The 20,969-nt window shown below is 37.9% G+C and overlaps 1 protein-coding gene across 1 annotated transcript in view; it reads left to right on the forward strand.

The window, feature by feature from the left end:
• LOC131496464 (ankyrin repeat domain-containing protein 26-like) overlaps positions 1-20,969 on the forward strand; it is a 94,653-nt gene that overhangs the window by 9,167 nt on the left and 64,517 nt on the right. Inside the window, exons 3-6 of the mRNA XM_058702023.1 lie at positions 1,348-1,477; positions 1,786-1,847; positions 8,027-8,193; positions 19,623-19,793. Of these exons, the coding sequence (XP_058558006.1) occupies positions 1,348-1,477; positions 1,786-1,847; positions 8,027-8,193; positions 19,623-19,793 (530 nt within the window). The remainder of the gene's footprint in view (positions 1-1,347; positions 1,478-1,785; positions 1,848-8,026; positions 8,194-19,622; positions 19,794-20,969) is intronic.

A 20,969-nucleotide genomic window follows, 5' to 3' on the forward strand; every position in this document is an offset into this window, starting at 1 on the left:
AATTCTGATCCCCCTCCTCTGCCATCTTAGCTCCTCCCGCCTCCTTTTACTTTCCTTTTCACAACTTCAGAGTTCTGTGTAGGTTTGCATTATATCAGTTTAATATGTTTTATAGATATTTATGATGGGCTTTTTTCTTACTTGGACTGTATTGATCTGAATTTTCTGTCTTTTTCTTTTCTTAAAGTTTATTCATTTATTAATTGGAGAGAGAGACAGAGAGAGCACCAGTGGGGAGGGGCAGAGAGACAGAGGGAGAGAGAGAAAATCCCAAGCAGACCCTGCACTGTCAGCGCAGAACCAGATGGGGGGCTTGAACCCATGAACTGTGAGATCATGCCCGGAGCCAAAATCAAGAGTCAGGTGCTAACTGACTGAGGCATTCAGGCGGCCCTAACATGTTCTTCCTACGTCCCCTGGGTACTTTAAATTTAATACGCCCTAGTTTAAAGACATCGTTTCTGATGCTTTCCCTTTCCTCTTTCCTGACTCTTTGTAATCTGCTCTGTCATTTGTGTTCCCTAGTCTGATAAATAGCATCCCTGAAACAGGAAAAGTCCTGGACTCTGAACTTCCCTGAAATGACCGCATGCTGTCACTCACCACATTCGATAGTTTGTACCTGCTTACCATTTTTCATATGTTAGTCCTGTAATTCAGTCTCTCACCTATAATTTTGCAGTACTCTTCTGGTTTTGCTTCCTTGACATTCCTCCTACATTGCTTCCAGAGTGACCTTTCTAAAATATACTTGTGACAGTGTCATTCTTCTGCTTATTCAATGGATCCCCATTATCTGAAGGAGAAAATTCATGTTCTAGCATAACACTGCTCCCCCCCTTTTTTTTTTGTTTCGTCCTCATGTTCCAGTAATCTCTATCTATCCCATTGCCAAGAACTCTGTTCCAGTTTTGCCATATCACATAGGTGTTGTCACTTACTATGTTATTTCATACTTGATCCTTTTGCTCCTTCTAGAATGCCCTTCACACCCTCCCTGTGCACTTTGTGTGTCTTTTAAGATACAGCCCTATCTTCCCAGTGTTTGCTGAGCTTCCCAAATGTAAGTGTTTCTTCCTTTGTGCCTTCACTGTACGTTATTCACTTCCCTTGCAGAACTAGTGGATGGTATTTTTCTGTCCTTACCTGTTTTCATGCATCTCTACCGCTACTAGCATATAGAACAGACTCCGTGTTTTATTTCTGTTTCCAGCTCTGCCCCGGATCGTGGCTATGACTTGACAGATACAGGATGTGCCTGTCTTTCTGAGTGGGTGAGTGTGTGACCAAATGAATTAATGTGATATTTTTCTGAAGTTGGGTTTTTGTTTTGTGCTGTTTTTCTAGGAAGGAACAGCAAAGTCAGCAACGGAAGCAACGGAAGATGGTGTTGGTATTATTGAAAATGTGTCACCAGAGCAAACAGTTAATGGCAGTTTGACTTCTGCTGGTGGAGTGCATAAAAATGACAGAAGTGGTAAGCTAGTGAATCTCTGTGAGTTGTTTTCCTATGATTAAATTCTAGTTGAAAAAAATATGAAAGTATGTAGTTCCAAATATATTATCCTTTTTTAGTGAAGGTATTTTTCTGTTGCTATCTTTTTTTAGAAGTATCCCAAGTACTACCCCCTTTTACTTCCAGAAAATCTTGAACCCCCTGAACATCTTTTCTGCTATTGCTTTTATTTTATTGAAATATTCATGAATGGAGAAGGACTTGTGTATGTGTTTATAATTCATAGTAACACATGTTTTCATTAATTTATCTGTGACCCTATTCTGTAGATATCATGTCAGCATTAGAATTAGGAGAAGAGGAAGATGTAGAATCACCTTCTCTTCCTGAGGTACTTTCTTCTGCTTATTTTTAAGTATAGTCATGGAGCGATGTTAAAACATCCAAGAGATGCTTTGACTTTGACTTTTGAATGATTAAAATAACATCGCAGTCATACTTGTAGTGATATAAGTAAAGTAATGATGACCTGTTCTAAGATGACAACTAGGGAAGGAGGTAAAAAAGTCCTGATCTCTTAGGCCCAGGCTGCTGATGCATAATGCTACAAGCACTGTATTTGAAATCAAAGACATGGTAGCATCTTGGTTCCGTCACTTCCTAGCTGTGGGATCTTGGAAAAACTTGCCTCAAGGTCAATGACCTCCTTCCTAAAAATGGCACCAATACCCACCTCTTGGTTATGCGTAATGAACAAATGTGGCAACGTTTTGTAACCTGTAAAGGGTGGTATAGAAATAGAAGACAAAATGATCACAGTGGCTTTTAGTGACTTACTAAATATTGAGGATACTTTGTTTGGTGAATGTTTGTTTATTGTTGAGAGTGGGGTGGGGGGACAGAAGATCCGAAGTAGGCTCTGCACTGAGAGCAAAGAGCCCAATGCAGGACTTGAACTCATGAACCGTGAGAACATGTGCTGAGCCAAAGTTGGGCACCTAATCGACTAAGTCACCCAGACCCCCCAAGAATATTTGTTTTAAATGTGAAGATGTCTGAAGGCCAATAAAATGGTCGTAGGGTCCAGAAAAGAATGGGAAAGTAGGAATGGGTTTTTGATTTTCTAATTTGACACTATGTTAAGTTCTGGTAATCTCTTAGAGGAGACATCATATAGGTATACAGTTGACCCTTGAACCATGTGGGTTTGTACTGTGGGAATCAACTTACACACAAATTTTTTCAATAAATAGAGTACCATCATGTAAATGTATTTTCTGTTGCTTATGGTTTCTTTTTCTATTAATTCTTACTTTTGAGAGAGAGAGTGAGGACAGAGCACGTGGGTAAGTGAGGGCAGGGTGAGAGAGAGAATCTTAAGCTGATTCACACTGCCAGCATATTTCTTTCTCTTTGATATTGATTTGGCTGCTAATAATTTAAAGTTTTCTAATTCTCTAGTTATTAATCTTTAAAAAGCACTCAAATACACTTTAGTGCTCGTTATAAGGGATGGTAAGCTAAATAGTTTTTAAGATTTGTAACAGTAAAAATCATCTAACTTATTTTTTGGTCGATTTAACACGTAATGAATTGTTTAGTTCCAAAAACTGACAAGCTTAAGTTTATGAGTTCATATTTTTCTTCTGTCTTAGGCTAAGGCAAGTTAGTTTTCACTTCTTACAGGAAGTTACAATCCAGTGACTTGGGAACAGCTAAACATAGATGAAGAAAGTTAACAGTACAATTGTAATTATTTTCTCATTTTTCTTTGTCCGTACTTGATTACTTAAGGACAAGGTGTTTTTACAAACATGTATCCTGGCAGAAAAGACATGTGAAAATCAAAACAAGGAAATTACCATCCGTTTTTGCAACTGCAGAGAATGACTCAAGGACCAGAAATGAATAAGGAATGTGATAGGGAGCATGATATATGTCTATATTTAAGACATGCTTCTATGCAAAACTTTGAGGAAATGTGGATCAAATGAGGCAAATTAGACTGGAAAAATAGCTTAAAACTCATCACCAGTGAGTGAAAGCTGAAGTTTGGTGAAATTTGTTAACAATACAGCATTCCTACTCATCTTGAAGAAGAACCACCACGGGGTCACTCTAAGGAGGATCCAACTGAAAGGAAATACCTTCGAATTGGACAAATACTGTACTTGATTGTGAGGAATAAGATGCATTTGGAGTGTCTGTCTCGGTAGTATTTCAGGCATTTCCTGAACAAAAAGAGCCTAGTCTTGAAAATGTCATTCTCGGGGCGCCTGGGTGGCGCAGTCGGTTAAGCGTCCGACTTCAGCCAGGTCACGATCTCGCGGTCCGTGAGTTCGAGCCCCGCATCAGGCTCTGGGCTGATGGCTCGGAGCCTGGAGCCTGTTTCCGATTCTGTGTCTCCCTCTCTCTCTGCCCCTCCCCCGTTCATGCTCTGTCTCTCTCTGTCCCAAAAATAAATAAAAAACGTTGAAAAAAATTAAAAAAAAAAAAAAAAAAAAAAGAAAATGTCATTCTCTCTCATTCATACTCTGCGTCCCCAGAATATGCTTTCCAGTCATCTTCTAAGCTTTCTTTTTTTTTTTTTTTTTTAATTTATTTTTGGGACAGAGAGGGACAGAGAGAGACAGAGCATGAACAGGGGAGGGTCAGAGAGAGAGGGAGACACAGAATCGGAAACAGGCTCCAGGCTCCGAGCCATCAGCCCAGAGCTTGACGCGGGGCTCGAACTCACGGACCGCGAGATCGTGACCTGGCTGAAGTCGGACGCTTAACCGACTGCGCCACCCAGGCGCCCCTCTTCTAAGCTTTCTTTAAATGAAAGCAAATCATCCGGGACATATAAATCAAAACCACACTGAGATACCACCTCACACCAGTCAAGAGTGGCTAAATGATCAAATCAGGAGACTATGGATGCTGGGGAGGATGTGGAGAAACAAGAACCCTCTTGCATTGTTGGTGGGAATGCAAACTGGTGCAGCCACTCTGGAAAACAGTGTGAAGGTTCCTCAACAAATGAAAAATAGACCTAACCTATGACCCAGCAATAGCACTGCTAGGAATTTACCCAAGGGATACAGGAGTGCTGATGCGTAGGGGCACTTGTGCCCCAATGTTTATAGCAGCACTTTCAACAATCACCAAATTTATGGAAAGAGTCTAAATGTCCATCACCCGACGAATGGATAAAGAAATTGTGCTTTATATACACAATGGAATACTACTTAGCCATGAGAAAGAATGAAATATGGCCTTTTGTAGCAACATGGATGGAACTGGAGAGTGTGATGCTAAGTGAAATAAGTCATACAGAGAAAGATAGATACCATACGTTTTCACTCTTTTGTGGATCCTGAGAAATTTAACAGAAGACCATGGGGGAGGGGAAGTGAAAAAAAAAAACAACCTTAAAGAGGGAGAGAGCCAAACCATAAGAGACTCTTACAAACTGAGAATAAATTGAGGATTGATGGGGGATGGGAAGGAGGGGAGGCTGGGTGATGGGCATTGAGGAGGGCACCTGTTGGGATGAACACTGGGTGTTATATGGAAACCAATTTGACAATAAATTTCAAATAAAAGAAAGAAAGAAAGTAAGTAAATCAGACTATGGAAATGAGAACAAACCAGACATTGAGCACCTTTTTAACAACAATGAGGATTTTTAAAATGATATAGAAAATAAAAAAGCAAGGAACCCACTAGTTACATTTAAAGTGAAAGAAGGCCAAGAGAGTTTGACATGCAAATGGCAAAAAATATGGACCAAAATACCACCGATTGTAAATTAGACCTCAGTCTAGTGATTCAGAGAGCCTTTTTCATTTGTGGCTTGCCTGCTGCGATGTGATGAAGCACATGGTTCAGACAAAAAAGCATGATATTTGTGATGTCACAAACACGAGAAAACAAAACCAGTACAAGACTTTTTTCCAGAAGCCATTATATGCAGATAATGACAGTACTCATAACTATAAAAGTATTGATTCTGAATTAGAAATTGTGAGTTCTTCTTCAGCATCTAGTTTTCCAGCATCTGAAGTACATCTAAGTGAAGAATTACATCAAGATATGCAAAGGTTTAAGAATGAGATAGGCATGTCTCAAGTAGAGTTCCTGTCTTTGGAAAGAGAGAAAGTTCAACCTCCAAAAGAGAAGGAGGTCCGCCTTGCTGTTACTCTTGTTTTTTTTTTTTTTCTCTTTAACAATTATCTGATCGATTCCGATTTTCCATTCAAGAGAACAAGAGTGTGCATACAATGGAATTGTCTAAATAAGTAATTGTGTCTGGAAATAGATTATTTCTGCTATCTAACAAATAGGAGTTCAGGGAAACATTCTTGTGATTTGTTAACCTTAAAGTTTCTGTGTCAGTCTTCCAGGTAGTATAAGAACTGGGAAATTAGCTTAGCTATATAAGTACCATGTGACCTCACGAACCAGAATAACCATAAAGAAACTGCTTAAAAAACATAATTATCTCCAGGTTGTTGTTTTTGTTAATATATTGGCTTAAATATAAATTGCCTTTCCATAAACAATAAAATGAGAAAGAAGCAATAACTAAGAGAAGGAATACAAACACATTCCCAGCTAAAGCAATCTATGTATTGCTTCAGTATGTGTCTGTAGACTCTGGGTCTAGGGTTCTTGCTTGTCTAGCAAGACAGCAGTGGGATGCAGGATTACAATGGGAGAGACAGCTAATGTCCCGGAGAACACAGGAGCCCGGATTAAGGGTCCTTGCTCTGTTTTTAATAGGATCAGAAGGCTTCCAAACATGGTGATGGACGTGCACAAAGAGAAAATCAATCTGTGAACATGAACTCATGGGCATGAGGGAAAGGGGGTTTCAAGATATAGGGTGTTAGGTGTTAGGGTCAATATAAAACAAAATCCTGGTGCCTGGTAGATGGTTGTTAACAGCTGACCTGAGGCAGCTTCTCTGTTTATCTTAGCTAGTCTAGGGGAGAAGACAGATGCTACCTCAGGATCCACAAGGCACCTTTCTTTTGCTAATTAGCTCCCCTCTGGGCATCTTCACCCTGCAGCCTACAGCCTATAGCCCTACTTACCTGTTTACCTCATTTGGTCCTTCCTTCCTGGAAAGCAGCTTTCTGCCATAGTACTAAATTGGGGAGTGTGTCCTCCTGAATATCTAATCTTGTTTACCTCTCACACCTTGGTCTTGGAGACTTTGCCCCGCCCTCTCTATACCTAGATACCTAATATTGTTTACCGAAACTTGGGTGTGAGCATCCTATGGCTTTGTAATTTTCTATGCCTGGTTAACCCATCAGTGCAGGCTCAGGGAATTCCTAAGCTTATTGCCCACAAATATAGGCAGTCTTGTCTGCTTTACTCAAAATCTTGGAACTTAGAATTTCAACATGACCCCTTTGAGATAGGCTTAATAACAGCTATTTGTGTTATCACCCCTTTTTTCACATTTTTTAATCTCATTCTCAGATGTTTCTGTTGAGTCAAACCTTCACTTTATGTTCAATAGCGTATGATACCTTTTGGCCTGTATGATTTTTACCATGTAGGTAGCATAAGCCTTCAGCAAACCTTCAGTATTTAACTCTAAGGGAGAAAACTGAGTTTTGAGATGTGTGGACTTTGTCTATTTAGACAAAACCTAGAGATACCCTCCTTTAAAAAGAATAAGTAGCTAATCTCCTTGTCCCTTATCAAGGTATTAATTTACTGTGCCAAAGTCACACTTTTCGTGCATCTGACTAATTTAATGAATTTGTGGTCATTTCTCTGATTCAGCATTCAAGAATTATACCGTCTCTTTTGGTGCCATAAAATGCTAGCTAATGACACTTTAGGAACTTGGGACAAATCGTTTAACTTTTTTGAGTTTTACTCGCATTATCAGTAGCAAATGGGATTAAAGGTGATCATTACTTTTATACCCTCTCCCTATAAAGTTTTATGGTTATTGAATGTGAGATTTGGAGAGCATTACTAATTTCACAGAATTCCACCCTAACGTCCATTTCACTTTGTTCCTTTTGTGTTGTGGCAAACTTTGGTTCATAAATTTAGGGGACACTGTCACTTTTTTTGAGAACCTTAAGTTCCAAAAGAAAAAGAATTGTAAAAGGCATTCAGGGAAAGAATAGCTCCATGCAGAAAGGGGAAAGCTTCCTGGTATTGTTACAGGAGCACCTCCATGTCACATGTTTTAAATCTGGCTGTTGTGTTAAACCCAGGTGGTAAGGATAGAAAAGGACAAATTTTGTCTCTTGTCTTTTTATTTCTTTGTATCTTTTGGTCAGATGGGGTGGGGGTGGGTGGGGAATTCTCAGTAGCAACGTGTGGATATGAATAAGAGTACAAAATTAAGAAAGCCCTTTTAGAAATTTTGGTAACTTCTGCTTTTTTTAAATTCCATCAGAAATGAAGCCGAGTTTATAAAAATTACAATTACTTGTAATGATAAAGTAAACACAAAATATTTTCCTCCATTGAATTTATGACAAACTAAGTGTCAACTGATAAAGTTAATGAAAAAAATTTCTTTTTATTGACTAAAGTAACAATTACCTTTAGTATCAAGTTCCATTAAAGGTTGATGAAAAAAAGAAGCACAGAGGAAGTGACATAGAAGTATCAGAAAACATACATGATGCTGCGGCTGCTGGATTAATTCCACAAAGACAGAATGGAAAAACTGATAACCATCAATTGCCTATTACAGAAAATAAAGATTCTGATAGGTATGCCTATAGCAATATTTAAATAGTAGGTAATTGTTATTTTCCTGTGCAACAAACTTTCCTAGTTTGAGTTAATGTTCATGATGAACAAATTTTGTATTTTTCGTGGAGATATTTCATCCTACGTGCTAATGAGAAAAATGTAAATACCAGTGAGATAGTGATTTTTGCAGTCATAGTAATAATATTTTATTTTAAAAAATAACCCAAGTTAGGAAATGTGAGGAAAATGACCTTCTTAGACCCTGTGGCTGGATGAAATTGGTAACTCCTTTCTGAAAGGTGATTTAGCAGTGTATTTCAAAATTTCAAATATGTCGGGCACCTGGATGGCACCGATAGGTAAACATCCAACTTTGGCTCAGGTCATTATCTTGCACTTCACGAGCTTGAGCCTTGCATCACGTTCTGTGCTAACAGAGCAGAGCCTGGAGCCTGCTTCAGATTCTGTGTCTCCCTCTTTCTCTGCCCCTCCCCTGCTTGTGTTCTGTCTCTGTCACTGTCAGAAATAAATAATATAACGTGAGAAAAATATTTCAGGTAGGTCATCCGTTTATTCTAATGGTTTCATTGCCAGGACTGGGTCCTTCTGAAATACGTGATTTCTATAAGCAAGCACATGCTCCTGCACGTGCAAACACACACACACACACACACACACACCACACTCTAAGGGCATTTATTATATATTATTACATATACAAAATAGAACAGATATATTAAGGTTACTTATATAAATATGTTACATGTATATGTGAAGGATATTTATTATAGCATTCCCATATCAAACATTTGGAGATTGTCTAAATGTGTATTGACTTATTTTGAGAGACAGACGGAGAATGTGCACACTCGGGAGCCCAAGCATCGAGGGGGAGCAGAGACAGAGAGGGACAGAGAGAGAATCCCAAGCAGACTCCACGTTAACAGTGCAGAGGCCAACACAGGGCTCGATCTCACGACTACAAGATCATGACCTGAACCAACATCAACAGGCAGATGCTCACCAGACTGAGCCACCTAGGTGCCCCAGAGATAGGCTAAATATCAATTCATTAATAAGGAAGTAAAGTTTCACTTCTATAAAGTAATGGGGCATGTGACCATTTTAAAAAATGAATTTAGGGGCGCCTGGGTGGCTCAGTGGGTTAAGTGGCCGACTTCGGCTCAGGTCATGATCTCGCGGTCCGAGAGTTAAAGCCCCGCGTTGGGCTCTGTGCTGACAGCTCAGAGCCTGGAACCTGTTTCAGATTCTGTGTCTTCCTCTCTCTGACCCTCCCCCGTTCATGCTCTGTCTCTCTCTGTCTCAAAAATAAATAAACGATAAAAAAAATAAAAAATAAAAAATGATTTTAGGTCTATGTGTACTGATGGTTTAACAAAGTATATTTAAAGCATTTGGTTTGGTTTGGTGTCATGTCTTATGCACATTTTGTTAGAATACTTTTAATATCTACTGAATTGCAAACAGAAGTTCCCTGCTACACTGGCAGTCTACCAACAAAATTCCTAGTTCTTAGATTTTTGGTTTTGTTTCCCAGTGCATGAGTGCTCCAACGTCGGACCCTCAACTTAATCTGAATATTGTCAAGAGGATTCATGTGGCAACATGTCTCATATTCTATATAAACATTTCATGACCCCTGTGCTATAAACCAAGATGCTGGTAATGCAATGAATCGTTTTTATAAAGGTACCTTGCTTGCATGCCATTATCCTGCCTTTGTAGAGAATATATTTCAACATGAACCACACCAAATTTTTCAACAGTACCTTCATGTTATACAATTTGTACAATTCAGTTTACAAAGTAGGACTATTTTCTGCATTCCCAACCCCTTTTCTTCTGTGTATAAAATTTTAATATGACTCATTACTTTGGATAGTATAAAATATCCTAGAGTTGGGTGACTTTTTAAAAATGTTTGTTTATTTTGAGAGAGAGAGATAGAGCGAGCATGAACACATGAGTGGGGGACGAGCAAAGAGAGAGGGAGAGAGAGAATCCCAAGGAGGCTCCATGCTGTCAGTGCAGAACTCGATGCTAGAGAACATAGAGATCATGACCTGAGCCAAAATCAAGGGATGGATGTTTCGAGGACTGGGCCACCCAGGTGCCCTTAGAGTTCAATAATTTTTATCAAGCATGAAATACTGCCCTTGAAACTTAGTTTTTCTGTGGTCTTTCTAAGCATGAGAAAAATGGTAATCAGCTTATATAATATCATATATCTAGAAAATTTTTAAGGAGTCTTCTCAGTGTATAATTTTGTGAGTTATTTAGTACCTTGGTCTGGTATTTCAAAAAAGCAAAAAAAAAAAACAAAAAACAAAAAACAAAAAACTACTGTTACATATATGCAATTTTTAAGACTTCCAAATATTACAAAAATACTACCTAATCATTATGTAACAATTGAAAACTACAGCAATAATAGAAAATTAGATCAACCATGACCATTCCGCTTAGCTACGAAATCCTTCAAGAGCCTTCTTCACTCTTTGATCCTGATTTCCCTCCCTCCCATCCACTCTTGAATTCATTGTAGCAATTTTCCCTCTCCTCCAGAATTGTTTTTTCAAGGTTACCACCGATTTTCACTTTAATAAATCTAAACATAATTTCATACATCTCATTTTACTTAACCTTTCAGCAATATTTGACCCAATGGAAAACTCTCTCCTCCAAAATTCTGTCTCCATGTTGCTTGTAGGATATCACTCACTCACCTGATTTTCCCGCTGCCTTTCTAGTCTGTACACCTCAGCCTGATTTGCTTGTTTCTTCTCGTCCCCCACCTTTTAACCCATTGATGTCTTCCAGGAATTTGCCTTTGATTTTCCTTCTCTTGACTTTTACTATCTTGTATATTCTAATGATCCTCAAGTTTATATCTCCATCCCGGATCTCTCTCCATAATTCCAGGCCCGCATATCAAACTGCCTACTTGATATCTTTTTCTGGATAGCTATTGCAAACTTAACATGTCCCAAATTGAACTCCTGATATTCCTTCTTAATATTTGCCTTTCATGTCTTTCCTAATTGAGTTAATAACAGTTCTATGAGTTGCTCTGCTAAAAAACTTGGTGTCATCTTTGACTCCTGTCTTTTTTTCTTTTCCTTTCACTTTTTCCTTCTATTTTCTTTTTCTTTTTCATACACATCACATCTCATCTGTCAGCAAATCTTGTCACGTCTTCCTTCAAATATATCCAGAATCCAAACACATCTTCCATGACCAATAGACTGTCATCTGTTGTTTATATTGGTGTAATAGGTAACTAAATGGTCTTCTTGTTTGTTTGTTTCTTCCTTTTGTTTTTCCGATTTCTGTTAATTCTAAACACATTGGATCTAGTAAAACATAAGTCGGATTGTGTCCTTCCTCTGCTCCAAGCCGAATTGCCTCCCATTTCACTCAGAGTACATGCCCAAACTCTTCCTAATGCCGACAAGGCCTGTATATGATCAGGTGTCTCCTTCTCTCTCTCTGATTTGAACTCTTTTCTACCCCTTTCATTCTGTCCAGCCATACTGATTTCTCACTACTCTTTTTTTTTTCAATGTTTTATTTTTTTTTTATTTTTGGGACAGAGAGACACAAAGCATGAACGGGGGAGGGGCAGAGAGAGAGGGAGACACAGAATTGGAAACAGGCTCCAGGCTCCGAGCTGTCAGCACAGAGCCCGATGCGGGGCTCGAACTCACAGACGCGAGATCGTGACCTGGCTGAAGTCGGCCGCTTAACCGACTGCGCCACCCAGGCGCCCCACTACTCTTTAAGTACTTTGGACATACTTCTGTACTTGCTGTTGACTCTGTCTGGAATGCTTTCCCTCAGATACCTCATGGCTTGATTTTTCCTTTGTTGTTTGTTTTTCCTTTCAGGTTTTTGCTTAAAAGTCACTTTCTCAGCACGGCCTTTCTTGGCCATCCTGACTAGTACTTCAACTATAACACATCAAATGTGATTTCTCTGCTTTAGTTTTTCTCCTCTAATACTGTATATTTTGCCTGTGTAGCTTATTGTTATTGTATGTTTACTTCACTCATGAGTAGGATTGTTATCTGTTCATTGCCATGTCCCCAATGCCTAGAAAATGTTCTAGTCTATATAGTACTTATTCAATAATGTTTACTGAGTGAACGGAGTTTAACTTGTGTGTAATTTTTTTAACCTAATACTAGTCCCCACTTTGACAAAGTTTGGCGTGGGTTCATTCTGACAACTAAACCTGCCAGTTATATACAGTTTTTGGATTTTGGGGGACTCAATATTGTGTTTACTTGCTACTTATTCTTTTAGTTGTATTTATGTTAGTTTTCATTATGGTGAAATGTATCAAAGGAATAGCAAACTTCCTTTATATTTATTAAGGAAACTAAAATATGGTGGCAATTTTTTATAGGACTTTAAAAATTCTTGCCAAAGGATTATGAACCCTCAATATCTGAAATAAAAAGATGAAGTTGGAATTGATCACTTCCAAATAAGAGCGAGCTATGCTGGTTAGGTGTAGTCTTTTCTAACAGAGCAGTCTGCTATTCTTATACAGGGTTTGGGGAAGAGTGGAGTTTAAGGATTGGGGAACTTTCAGAAAATTAAATGGTTTGTCATCATCTGAAGCACCATGCTTATTTGGGTGAGACTGTTGTGGATTGGTTGGCACGCTGAAGCATGTGTATTGGAGTGATTTTTGTCCTTTATTCGCTGTCTTTCAGAAGGAAGGAGCTGAAATGGATTGGTTGGTGAGTAGGGCTGGTGCACATTGATTAACACATTTAAAACTGATTCTGGTGGCTTCTTGTTACCATAGCTACGTGTTAGGGTTTCTTTTTGTTTTGTTTTGTTTTGTTTTGTTTTTTCTAAGTTTGAGGTGGCTTTCACCAGATGTTTTCTACTTAAAGGTTGCTTCTATTGACTGGGTTCAAAATGAAAGCTATTTCAAATTCTATAATTACAGATTCATTTTTGAAGTTTGAGTCAAGAGGAATTGTTTGATAATTGCTTTCAGAAAGATTCTTCTTTTCTTGGATGTTATTTCCATGAGAAAAGTTATCTGTATAACAGTTTTTTTTGAAAAAAAAAAAAACAATTGTTAGTTTTGTTTTTGTTTTTGGTGCTCTTCGGGGCTCATGTTTAAGTCCTAAATAATCTGTGGGAAATTTCATTATTTTTTGGAAGTGTACATAGCTGTATGGTAATAATATTCTGTTGCATGCATTTAGTCCATGAAAACAGAATTATAATTTTCTTTTTGGGGAATCCCCCATTTTTTTCTATTAGGATTAGATATTAGGCTAAAAGTATACAAAAGTTAACAAATCATTTTTTAAAATTTTTTTAATGTTTATTCATTTGGAGAGAGACAAAGTGAGAGTTGGGGAGGGGCAGAGAGAGGGGGAGACAAAGATTCCAAATCAGGCTCCAGACTCTGGGCTGTCAGCACACAGCCCGATGTGGGGCTCGAAGCCACAAACCCTTAGATCACAAACTGAGCCAAAGTCATACACTTAATGAACTGAGCCATCCGGGCGCCGCAAACCATTTTTTTTTAAACAAAAGCATAACTAATCCGATGATTTTTATTTTTGAGCGATAGATAATGACATATGAGTACTTTTGAATTTTTGAAGTTTTTCCAGATTTATGAGATATAAGTAACACACATCTGTGTAACTGTAAGGTGTACCTGTATTAATTTGATACACTTTTATATTGTCAAATGCTTACCACAATAGTGTTAATACTTCCATCATCTCACATAAATATCATTTCTTGTTTGTGATGATCTAGTCTTGTAGCAACTTTCCAATGATAGGATACAGTATTGTTCACTGTAATCACCATCCTGCACATTAAATCCCCAGAATGTATTAATCTTGTAACAGGTAGTTTGTACCCTTTGACCAATATCTACCCATTTCTCAAAGCCTCCTAACCCCGGCAACCACCAGTCTGTTCTGTTTTTCACGCATTTTTTTCTTAATTCCACATATAAGTCAGATCATACAGTGTTTGACTTCCTGTGTCTGACTTATTTTCACTAAGCATAAAGCCCTCAAGTTTCACTCATGCTGCCACAAATGGCAGGATTTCCTTCTTGTTTGTGGCTGAAAATATTCCATTGTAAATGTATACCATATTTTTTAATCGATGGATCCACTGATGGATGCTTAGGTTGTTTCTTGACTATTGTAAATAATGCTGCAATAAACATAGGGCTGCAGATATTTCTCCAAGGTAAGGATGTCATGTCTTTAAGATATATACCCAGAAATGGGATTATTGGCTCATATGGAGGTTCTATTTTTAGTTTGTTGAGGAGCCACCATACTGTTTTACATGGCTGTCCCAATTTACAGTCCTACAGGAGTACAAGGAATTCCTTTCCTGTACATCCTTGCCAACGATATCTCTTGTCTTTTTGACAATAGCCATTTTAATAGGTCAAAGTGATATCTATATACTACAGTTTTGATTTGCATTTTCCTGATGAATAGTGATATCGAGCACTTTCTTGTGTACCCTTGGCCATTTGAATATGTTTTGAGGAGAGACGTCTTTTAAGGTGCCTTGCCCAGTTTTTAATTATATTTATTTTTAGCTGTTGAATTGTACGAATTCCTTACACATTTTTAGATATTGACGTTTTTCGTATTTGTAGCTTGCGAATGTTTCCATCCTTTCCATAGGTTGCCTTTCCGTCATGTTGCTTGTTTCTTTTGCTGTGCAGAAACATTGTTGATTGCATTGGTTGGTTTTGCTTTCATTGCTTGTACTTTGGATGTCCTATCCTAAATCACTGGTAAGATCTATGTCAAGGAGCCTTTATCCTGTGTTTTCTTCTACGAGTTTTATGATTTAAGACTTTATATAGAAGTCTTTATTTGCGTTTGGGTTGACTTTTGTGAGTGGTGTAAGGTAGAGGCACAGTTTTATTCTTTTGCATGTTAATATCCAGTTTTCTCACCATCATGTATTGAAGAGATTACCTTTTCTCTTTTGAGTATTCTTGGGTCTCTTAACAAAGAGACTTTATGCACGGGTTTTTAGTTGACTTTATGCATGGGTTTATTTCTGGGTTCTTGATTCTGTTTCATTCATCTTTGTGTTTTGTTTTGTGTGTGTGTGTGTGCAACTTCATACGGTTTTTATTACCATAACTTTGTAATAGTTTGACACCAGCAAGTGTGATGCTTCCAGATTTGTTCTTCTTTCTTAGGATTGTTTTGGCTATTTGGGGTCTTTCTTGTTCCTTGCACATTTGAGGAATGCTTTTCCTATTTCTGTGAAAAACGTCATTGGAATTTTGACAAGGATTGCATTGACTCTGTAGGTGGTTTCAGGTAATGTGGATATTTAATGATACTAATTTTTCGAATCCATAAACAACAGGGTATCTTCCCATTTGTTTGTGTCTCTGCTGTTTCTTTTACCAATGTCTTGTAGTTTTTACTGTACCTATCTTTCAGAAAGTCCTTGATTAAATTCATTCCAAAGTATTATGCTCTTTTTGATGCTTTGGGGAAGGGGATTTTTTCCTTATATTTCTTTTTCAGCTATTTCATTGTTATTGTTTAGAAATGCAACTGATCTCTTGATGCTGATTTTGTCATTTTTTTTTACTACATATAATCTATTGTCAAATTGGTTTCCATACAACACCCAGTGCTCATCCCAACAGGTGACTTCTCAATGCCCATCACCCACTTTCCCCTCTCCCCCACCTCCTATCAACCCTTAGTTTATTCTCAGTGTTTACGAGTCTCTTATTGTTTGCCTCCCTCCCTCTCTGTAACTTTTTCCCCTGACCCCCCCCACGCATGGTCTCCTGTCAAGTTTCTCAGGATCCACATGTGAGTGAAATCATATGGTATCTGTCTTTCTATGCCTGACTTATTTCACTTTGCATAATACCCTCCAGTTCCATCCACGTTGTTGCAAATGGCCAGATTTCACTCTTTCTCATTGCCAAGTATCATTCCACTGTATGTATAAACCACATCTTCTTTCTCTATTCGTCGGGCGATGGACTTTTAGGCTCTTTCCATAATTTGGCGATTGTTGAAAGTGCTACTGTATACATTGGGGTACATGTGCCCCTATGCATCAGCACTCCAGTATCCCTTGGGTAAATTCCCAGCAGTGCTATTGCTGGGTCATAGGGTTGTTCTATTTTTACTTAGTTGAGGAAGCTCCACGCTGTTTTCCAGAGTTTGCATTCCCACCAACAGTGCAAGAGGGTCCCTGTTTCTCCACATCCTCGCCAGCATCTGTAGTCTCCTGATTTTTTTCATTTTAGCCACTCTGACCAGTGTGAGGTGGTATCTCAGTGTGGTTTTGATTTGTATTTCCCTGATGAGGAGTGACGTTGAGCATCTTCCCATGTATCTGTTGTCCATCTGGATGTCTTCTTTGGAAAAGTATCTATTCATGTCTTCTGCCCATTTCTTCCCTGGATTATTTGTTTTGTGGGTGTGGAGTTTGGTGAGCTCTTTACAGGTTCTGGATATTAGCCCTTCCTTTATCCGATATGTCATTTGCAAATATCTTCTCTATTCTGTCCGTTGCCTTTCGGTTTTGTTGATTGATTCCTTTGCAGTGCAGAAGCTTTTTATCTTGACGAGGTCCCAATAGTTCATTTTTGCTTTCCATTCCCTTGCCTTTGGAGATGTGCCAAGTAGGAAATTGCTGCAGCGGAGGTCAAAGAGGTTTTTTTTCCTGCTTTCTCCTCTAGGGTTTTGATGGTTTCCTGTCTCACATTCAGGTCCTTCATCCATTTTGAGTTTATTTGTGTGTATGGTGTAAGAAAAGTCATCTAGTTTCATTCTTCTGCATGTTGCTGTCCAGTTCTCCCAGAAGAAAGAGACTGTCTTTTTTTCCCATGGGATACTATTTCCTGCTTTGTCAATGAGTAGTTGGCCATACATTTGTGGGTTCACCTCTGGGGTTTCTATTCTATTCCATTGGTCTGTGTGTCTGTTTTTGTGCCAATACCATACTGTCTTGATGATCACAGCTTTGTAGTAGAGGCTAAAGAGACAGAGTGTTAACAGGGGAGGGGTAGAGAGAGAGAGACAGAGACAGAGAGAGAATCCAAAGCAGGCTCCAGGCTCTGAACTGTCAGCACAGAGCCCAATAAGGCGCTTGAACCACAAACCACGAGATCATGAACTTAGCCGAAGTCAGAAGCTTAACTGACTGAGCCACCCAGGCACCCCTGCATCTTAATGTTGATTTTGTATCCTTCATCCTTGGAACAGCTTTTTGGTGGTATCTTCAGGATTTTCTATATATAAGAATATGTCATCTGCAAAAAAAGACAGTTTTATTTCTTCTTTTCTGATTTGGATGCCTTTTATTTCCTTTTCTTGCCTGACTGCTTTGGCTAGGACTTCCTCTATCCTGTTGAATAGGAGTGGTCAAGTGGGCAACTTTGCCTTGTTCTTGAACTTAGAGTAAAAGCTTTCCGTTTTTTACCACTGCATATGATGTTGGCTATGGGCTTATCATATTGGGCTTCATTATGTCCAGGTGTGATAATCCAGTACCCACTTTGTTGAGAGTTTTTATCCTGAAAAGATGTTGAATTTGGTCAAATGCTTTTTCCTCCCATGCTGGGATGATGATATGACTTTTTTTTATTCTGTTAATGCGGTGTATCAAATGTATTTATTTGATTTGATTCTGAAGGATAATTTTGCTGAGTAAAGTATTCTTGATTGGTAGTCTTTTTTCTCTTAGCACTTTGAATATGTAATCCCACTGCCTCCTGGAATGTAAGGTTTCTGCTGAGAAACTGCTAATAGCCTTATGAGGGTTCACTTGTAGTCACATAGTCTTTCCTCACTCTTTTTCATTCTTTTGACTTTGTTCTCTGCTGACTGGATAATCTGAGAGTTCCTGTCTTTCAATTCACATTTTTTTTTTGCTTGACCCATTTCCTGTCAGTGATCACTCTTGCTTTTTTCATCTCCTTCATTATACTCTTCAGCTCCAGGATTTTTGTTTAGTTAGCTTTTACTATTTCCAGCTCTTTGTTAAGCTTCTCATTTTATTCATAGAGTGTTTTTCTGATTTTATTGAATTGGCTTTTTGTGTTTTTCTTGTAACTCACTGAGTTTCCTTAAAACTGCTATTTTTGAATTCTCTTTTGATTAAATTACAGGTCTCCCTGTGTTTCCGATTGATTACTGGAATATTATTGTGATCCTTTGATGGTATAATATTTCCTTGATATTTTATATTCTTTGCAGTTTTGCATTGCTGTCTTTGCATTTGAAGTAGCAGTCACCTCCTCCAATCTTTAATGACTACCTCTTCAGTGTGTCCAAACCTGATTTTTTTGCTCCAGTGGGATGCTGGAAATTCTCTGTAGGACACCTGGTTTTCCAAAAAGGCTCTCTCATCCACGGGTGATTATCTTAGAGAGTGTTTTCTAGGGAGGGGCTCACCGATGTGGCTGAGAGGGAGGGGCTGGAGGCGCTTTATGGGCTATTGCTAGGTCCACAGATTAGACTGTAGTATGTCTGCCTGTTACCTGATGCACGGGTAGGCAAGACTTGTCCTCGGTCCCTTGGAATATAGTGCTAGATCCCCACAGCTCCTGCAAAGGCAGTTTTGCCCGTGGGTGGATGAGATGCCAGTTTGTTGTAGGTGGGGAGACGCAACAACGTACATCTTGTTCAGCTATGATACTGATATCGCTCTGACATATGGGTATTTTAAAAGTAGTTTTTCCCCTAAGATATTTCCCTGATTTCTTCTTTCATGTTATATGGACCTCCTGCTACTTTAAAACTTTGTTGAAATTAAGCATTCTTATATTTAAAAGCAAAGCCCAAAATAGAGCACACATCTAGTTATTACTCCCATGTCTCAGAGTCACTGCCTTTAGGAAATGAACTCTAACTTTTTAGTGTAACCTTCAAGTTCTTCAGAATTTCTTTCCTGACTGATCTCTTACTACTTGCTTCCATGTATTTTATGGTTTTTTTTCCAAGTTCCTATAAGCTTATACTTTTTCCTTTCAAGGCACCTGGATGCCATCTGTGTAATCTTTGTGCTCACATTCTAATCTCTAAGAAAATGGTTTTCTCCCGTTTCTTTCCCTGCTGACCTCTGCTGTTTATTTTCCCTCTTCAGTAAAGCCTTTCTCGTCCTCACTTACAGCTTTTCACATGTCAATTCTTACAAATCACATTGTATTCTAATTGTATATTTACCTGTGTTTGAAGCAACAGATGAGTATTTCCTTTTGTACGGTTGGTACTTCAGCACTGTTCTCTGAATTAATCAAATTAAGTCAGATGGGTAAAATTCAGAACTTGATGAAAATGGTCTTTTTATTCTTTATCAGTAAAATTATTAGAAAACATTGGCTTTTTTATGGCTTTTTAATGGCTTTGTTTTTTTTTTTAAGGAGGGAACCTGGTTTACATGTGAAGAAGTTAAAGAAAGGTGAAAATGAAAAAGGGACATCAAAAGGATCTGTGATCACACCAGTGTTGCAGAAGGCAGATTCTCTACCTGGTGGTCCACTACAAAAGAATGATGGCAGCCATTTCAGTGAAAAGGATCAGCATGAAAGCAGGTAAAATCTATAAATTCTTTATGTGCCTGTGAAGGAATTTTAGCAGTGATTACCTTTTGTGGAAATAAAATGCTGTAGTGCAGGTAGGTCCAAGCTAAAGCAAGAAATACTCAACATATCAAACACACTGCTTGAAAAGTTGTGATGAGGGTAAGTGACTTTGTCAAGGAGCAGTTTCAGTAGTCACCATGGAAGCATGGAAGATGAGTAAGTGTAAACAACTCCTTAGAGCATTTTAATTGGGAAAGGTAATAGAGAAATGGATGATAACTGAAAAAGAATGTGAATTGCAAAGGCATTTTCTTTCTCTTTTTATTTTAAGATGGGAGCTTTTAGAGTATGTATTCTGTTGGAAATGATCAATAGAGATAGACATGGTTAGTTAATTTAATATTGTTTGCATTTCCAAACATTAGGAAGTTTGTTGATTGTATTACATTATCTTTTAAAGATTATAGTAATTGTCTTTAGTACTCTTATTCATGTGATTTTGTGCAAGAAGTTGGTTTATTCTGAATTGGTTCCACAATGGGGTATTCTCATACAATTGAATATGCAGATTTAAAAATATATATGTATGTATGCAAGTGTATATATATATATATATATATATATATATATATATATTTACATATATATATTTATATATATATTTATATATATATGGCTATATAATTTCTTATATGTATGTATATGTATATTTATTATATGTATATTATATGTATAATATACATATGTATATGTATATGCATAATATACAAATTAGATGTATAATTTCTTATATATGTATATATAAGTATATGTGTATAAGTTCTATATGTATATATTTGTATACACACACACACACACACCCTTATCATAAATGTATGCAAACACTGAGGCCACTCTGAATAAAACTAATCCTTCCTTGATGCTTTTAGATATGCAGTGCCTTTGATAATATCACAAATAGCTATGATTTTGTTAGGGACTTTAAAGTATCTGGTTCTATTAAGTTAATATTATTTAGGTTCTGGGGAAAGGGGAAGATTTTGTTCATTTACAATTGGAAAAGAAACTAGTAATCCATAACAGATTATTCCTTTTGGACTAGAGAGCTCTAAATTACCAAAACCATGCTTCCTGTACCAACAGTGCCATTGACACAGATTGTATGCTCAATAAGTATGTGTTGAA

This window comes from Neofelis nebulosa, chromosome 15, assembly GCF_028018385.1.
Source record: "Neofelis nebulosa isolate mNeoNeb1 chromosome 15, mNeoNeb1.pri, whole genome shotgun sequence".
Classification (NCBI taxonomy): Eukaryota; Metazoa; Chordata; class Mammalia; order Carnivora; family Felidae; genus Neofelis; species Neofelis nebulosa.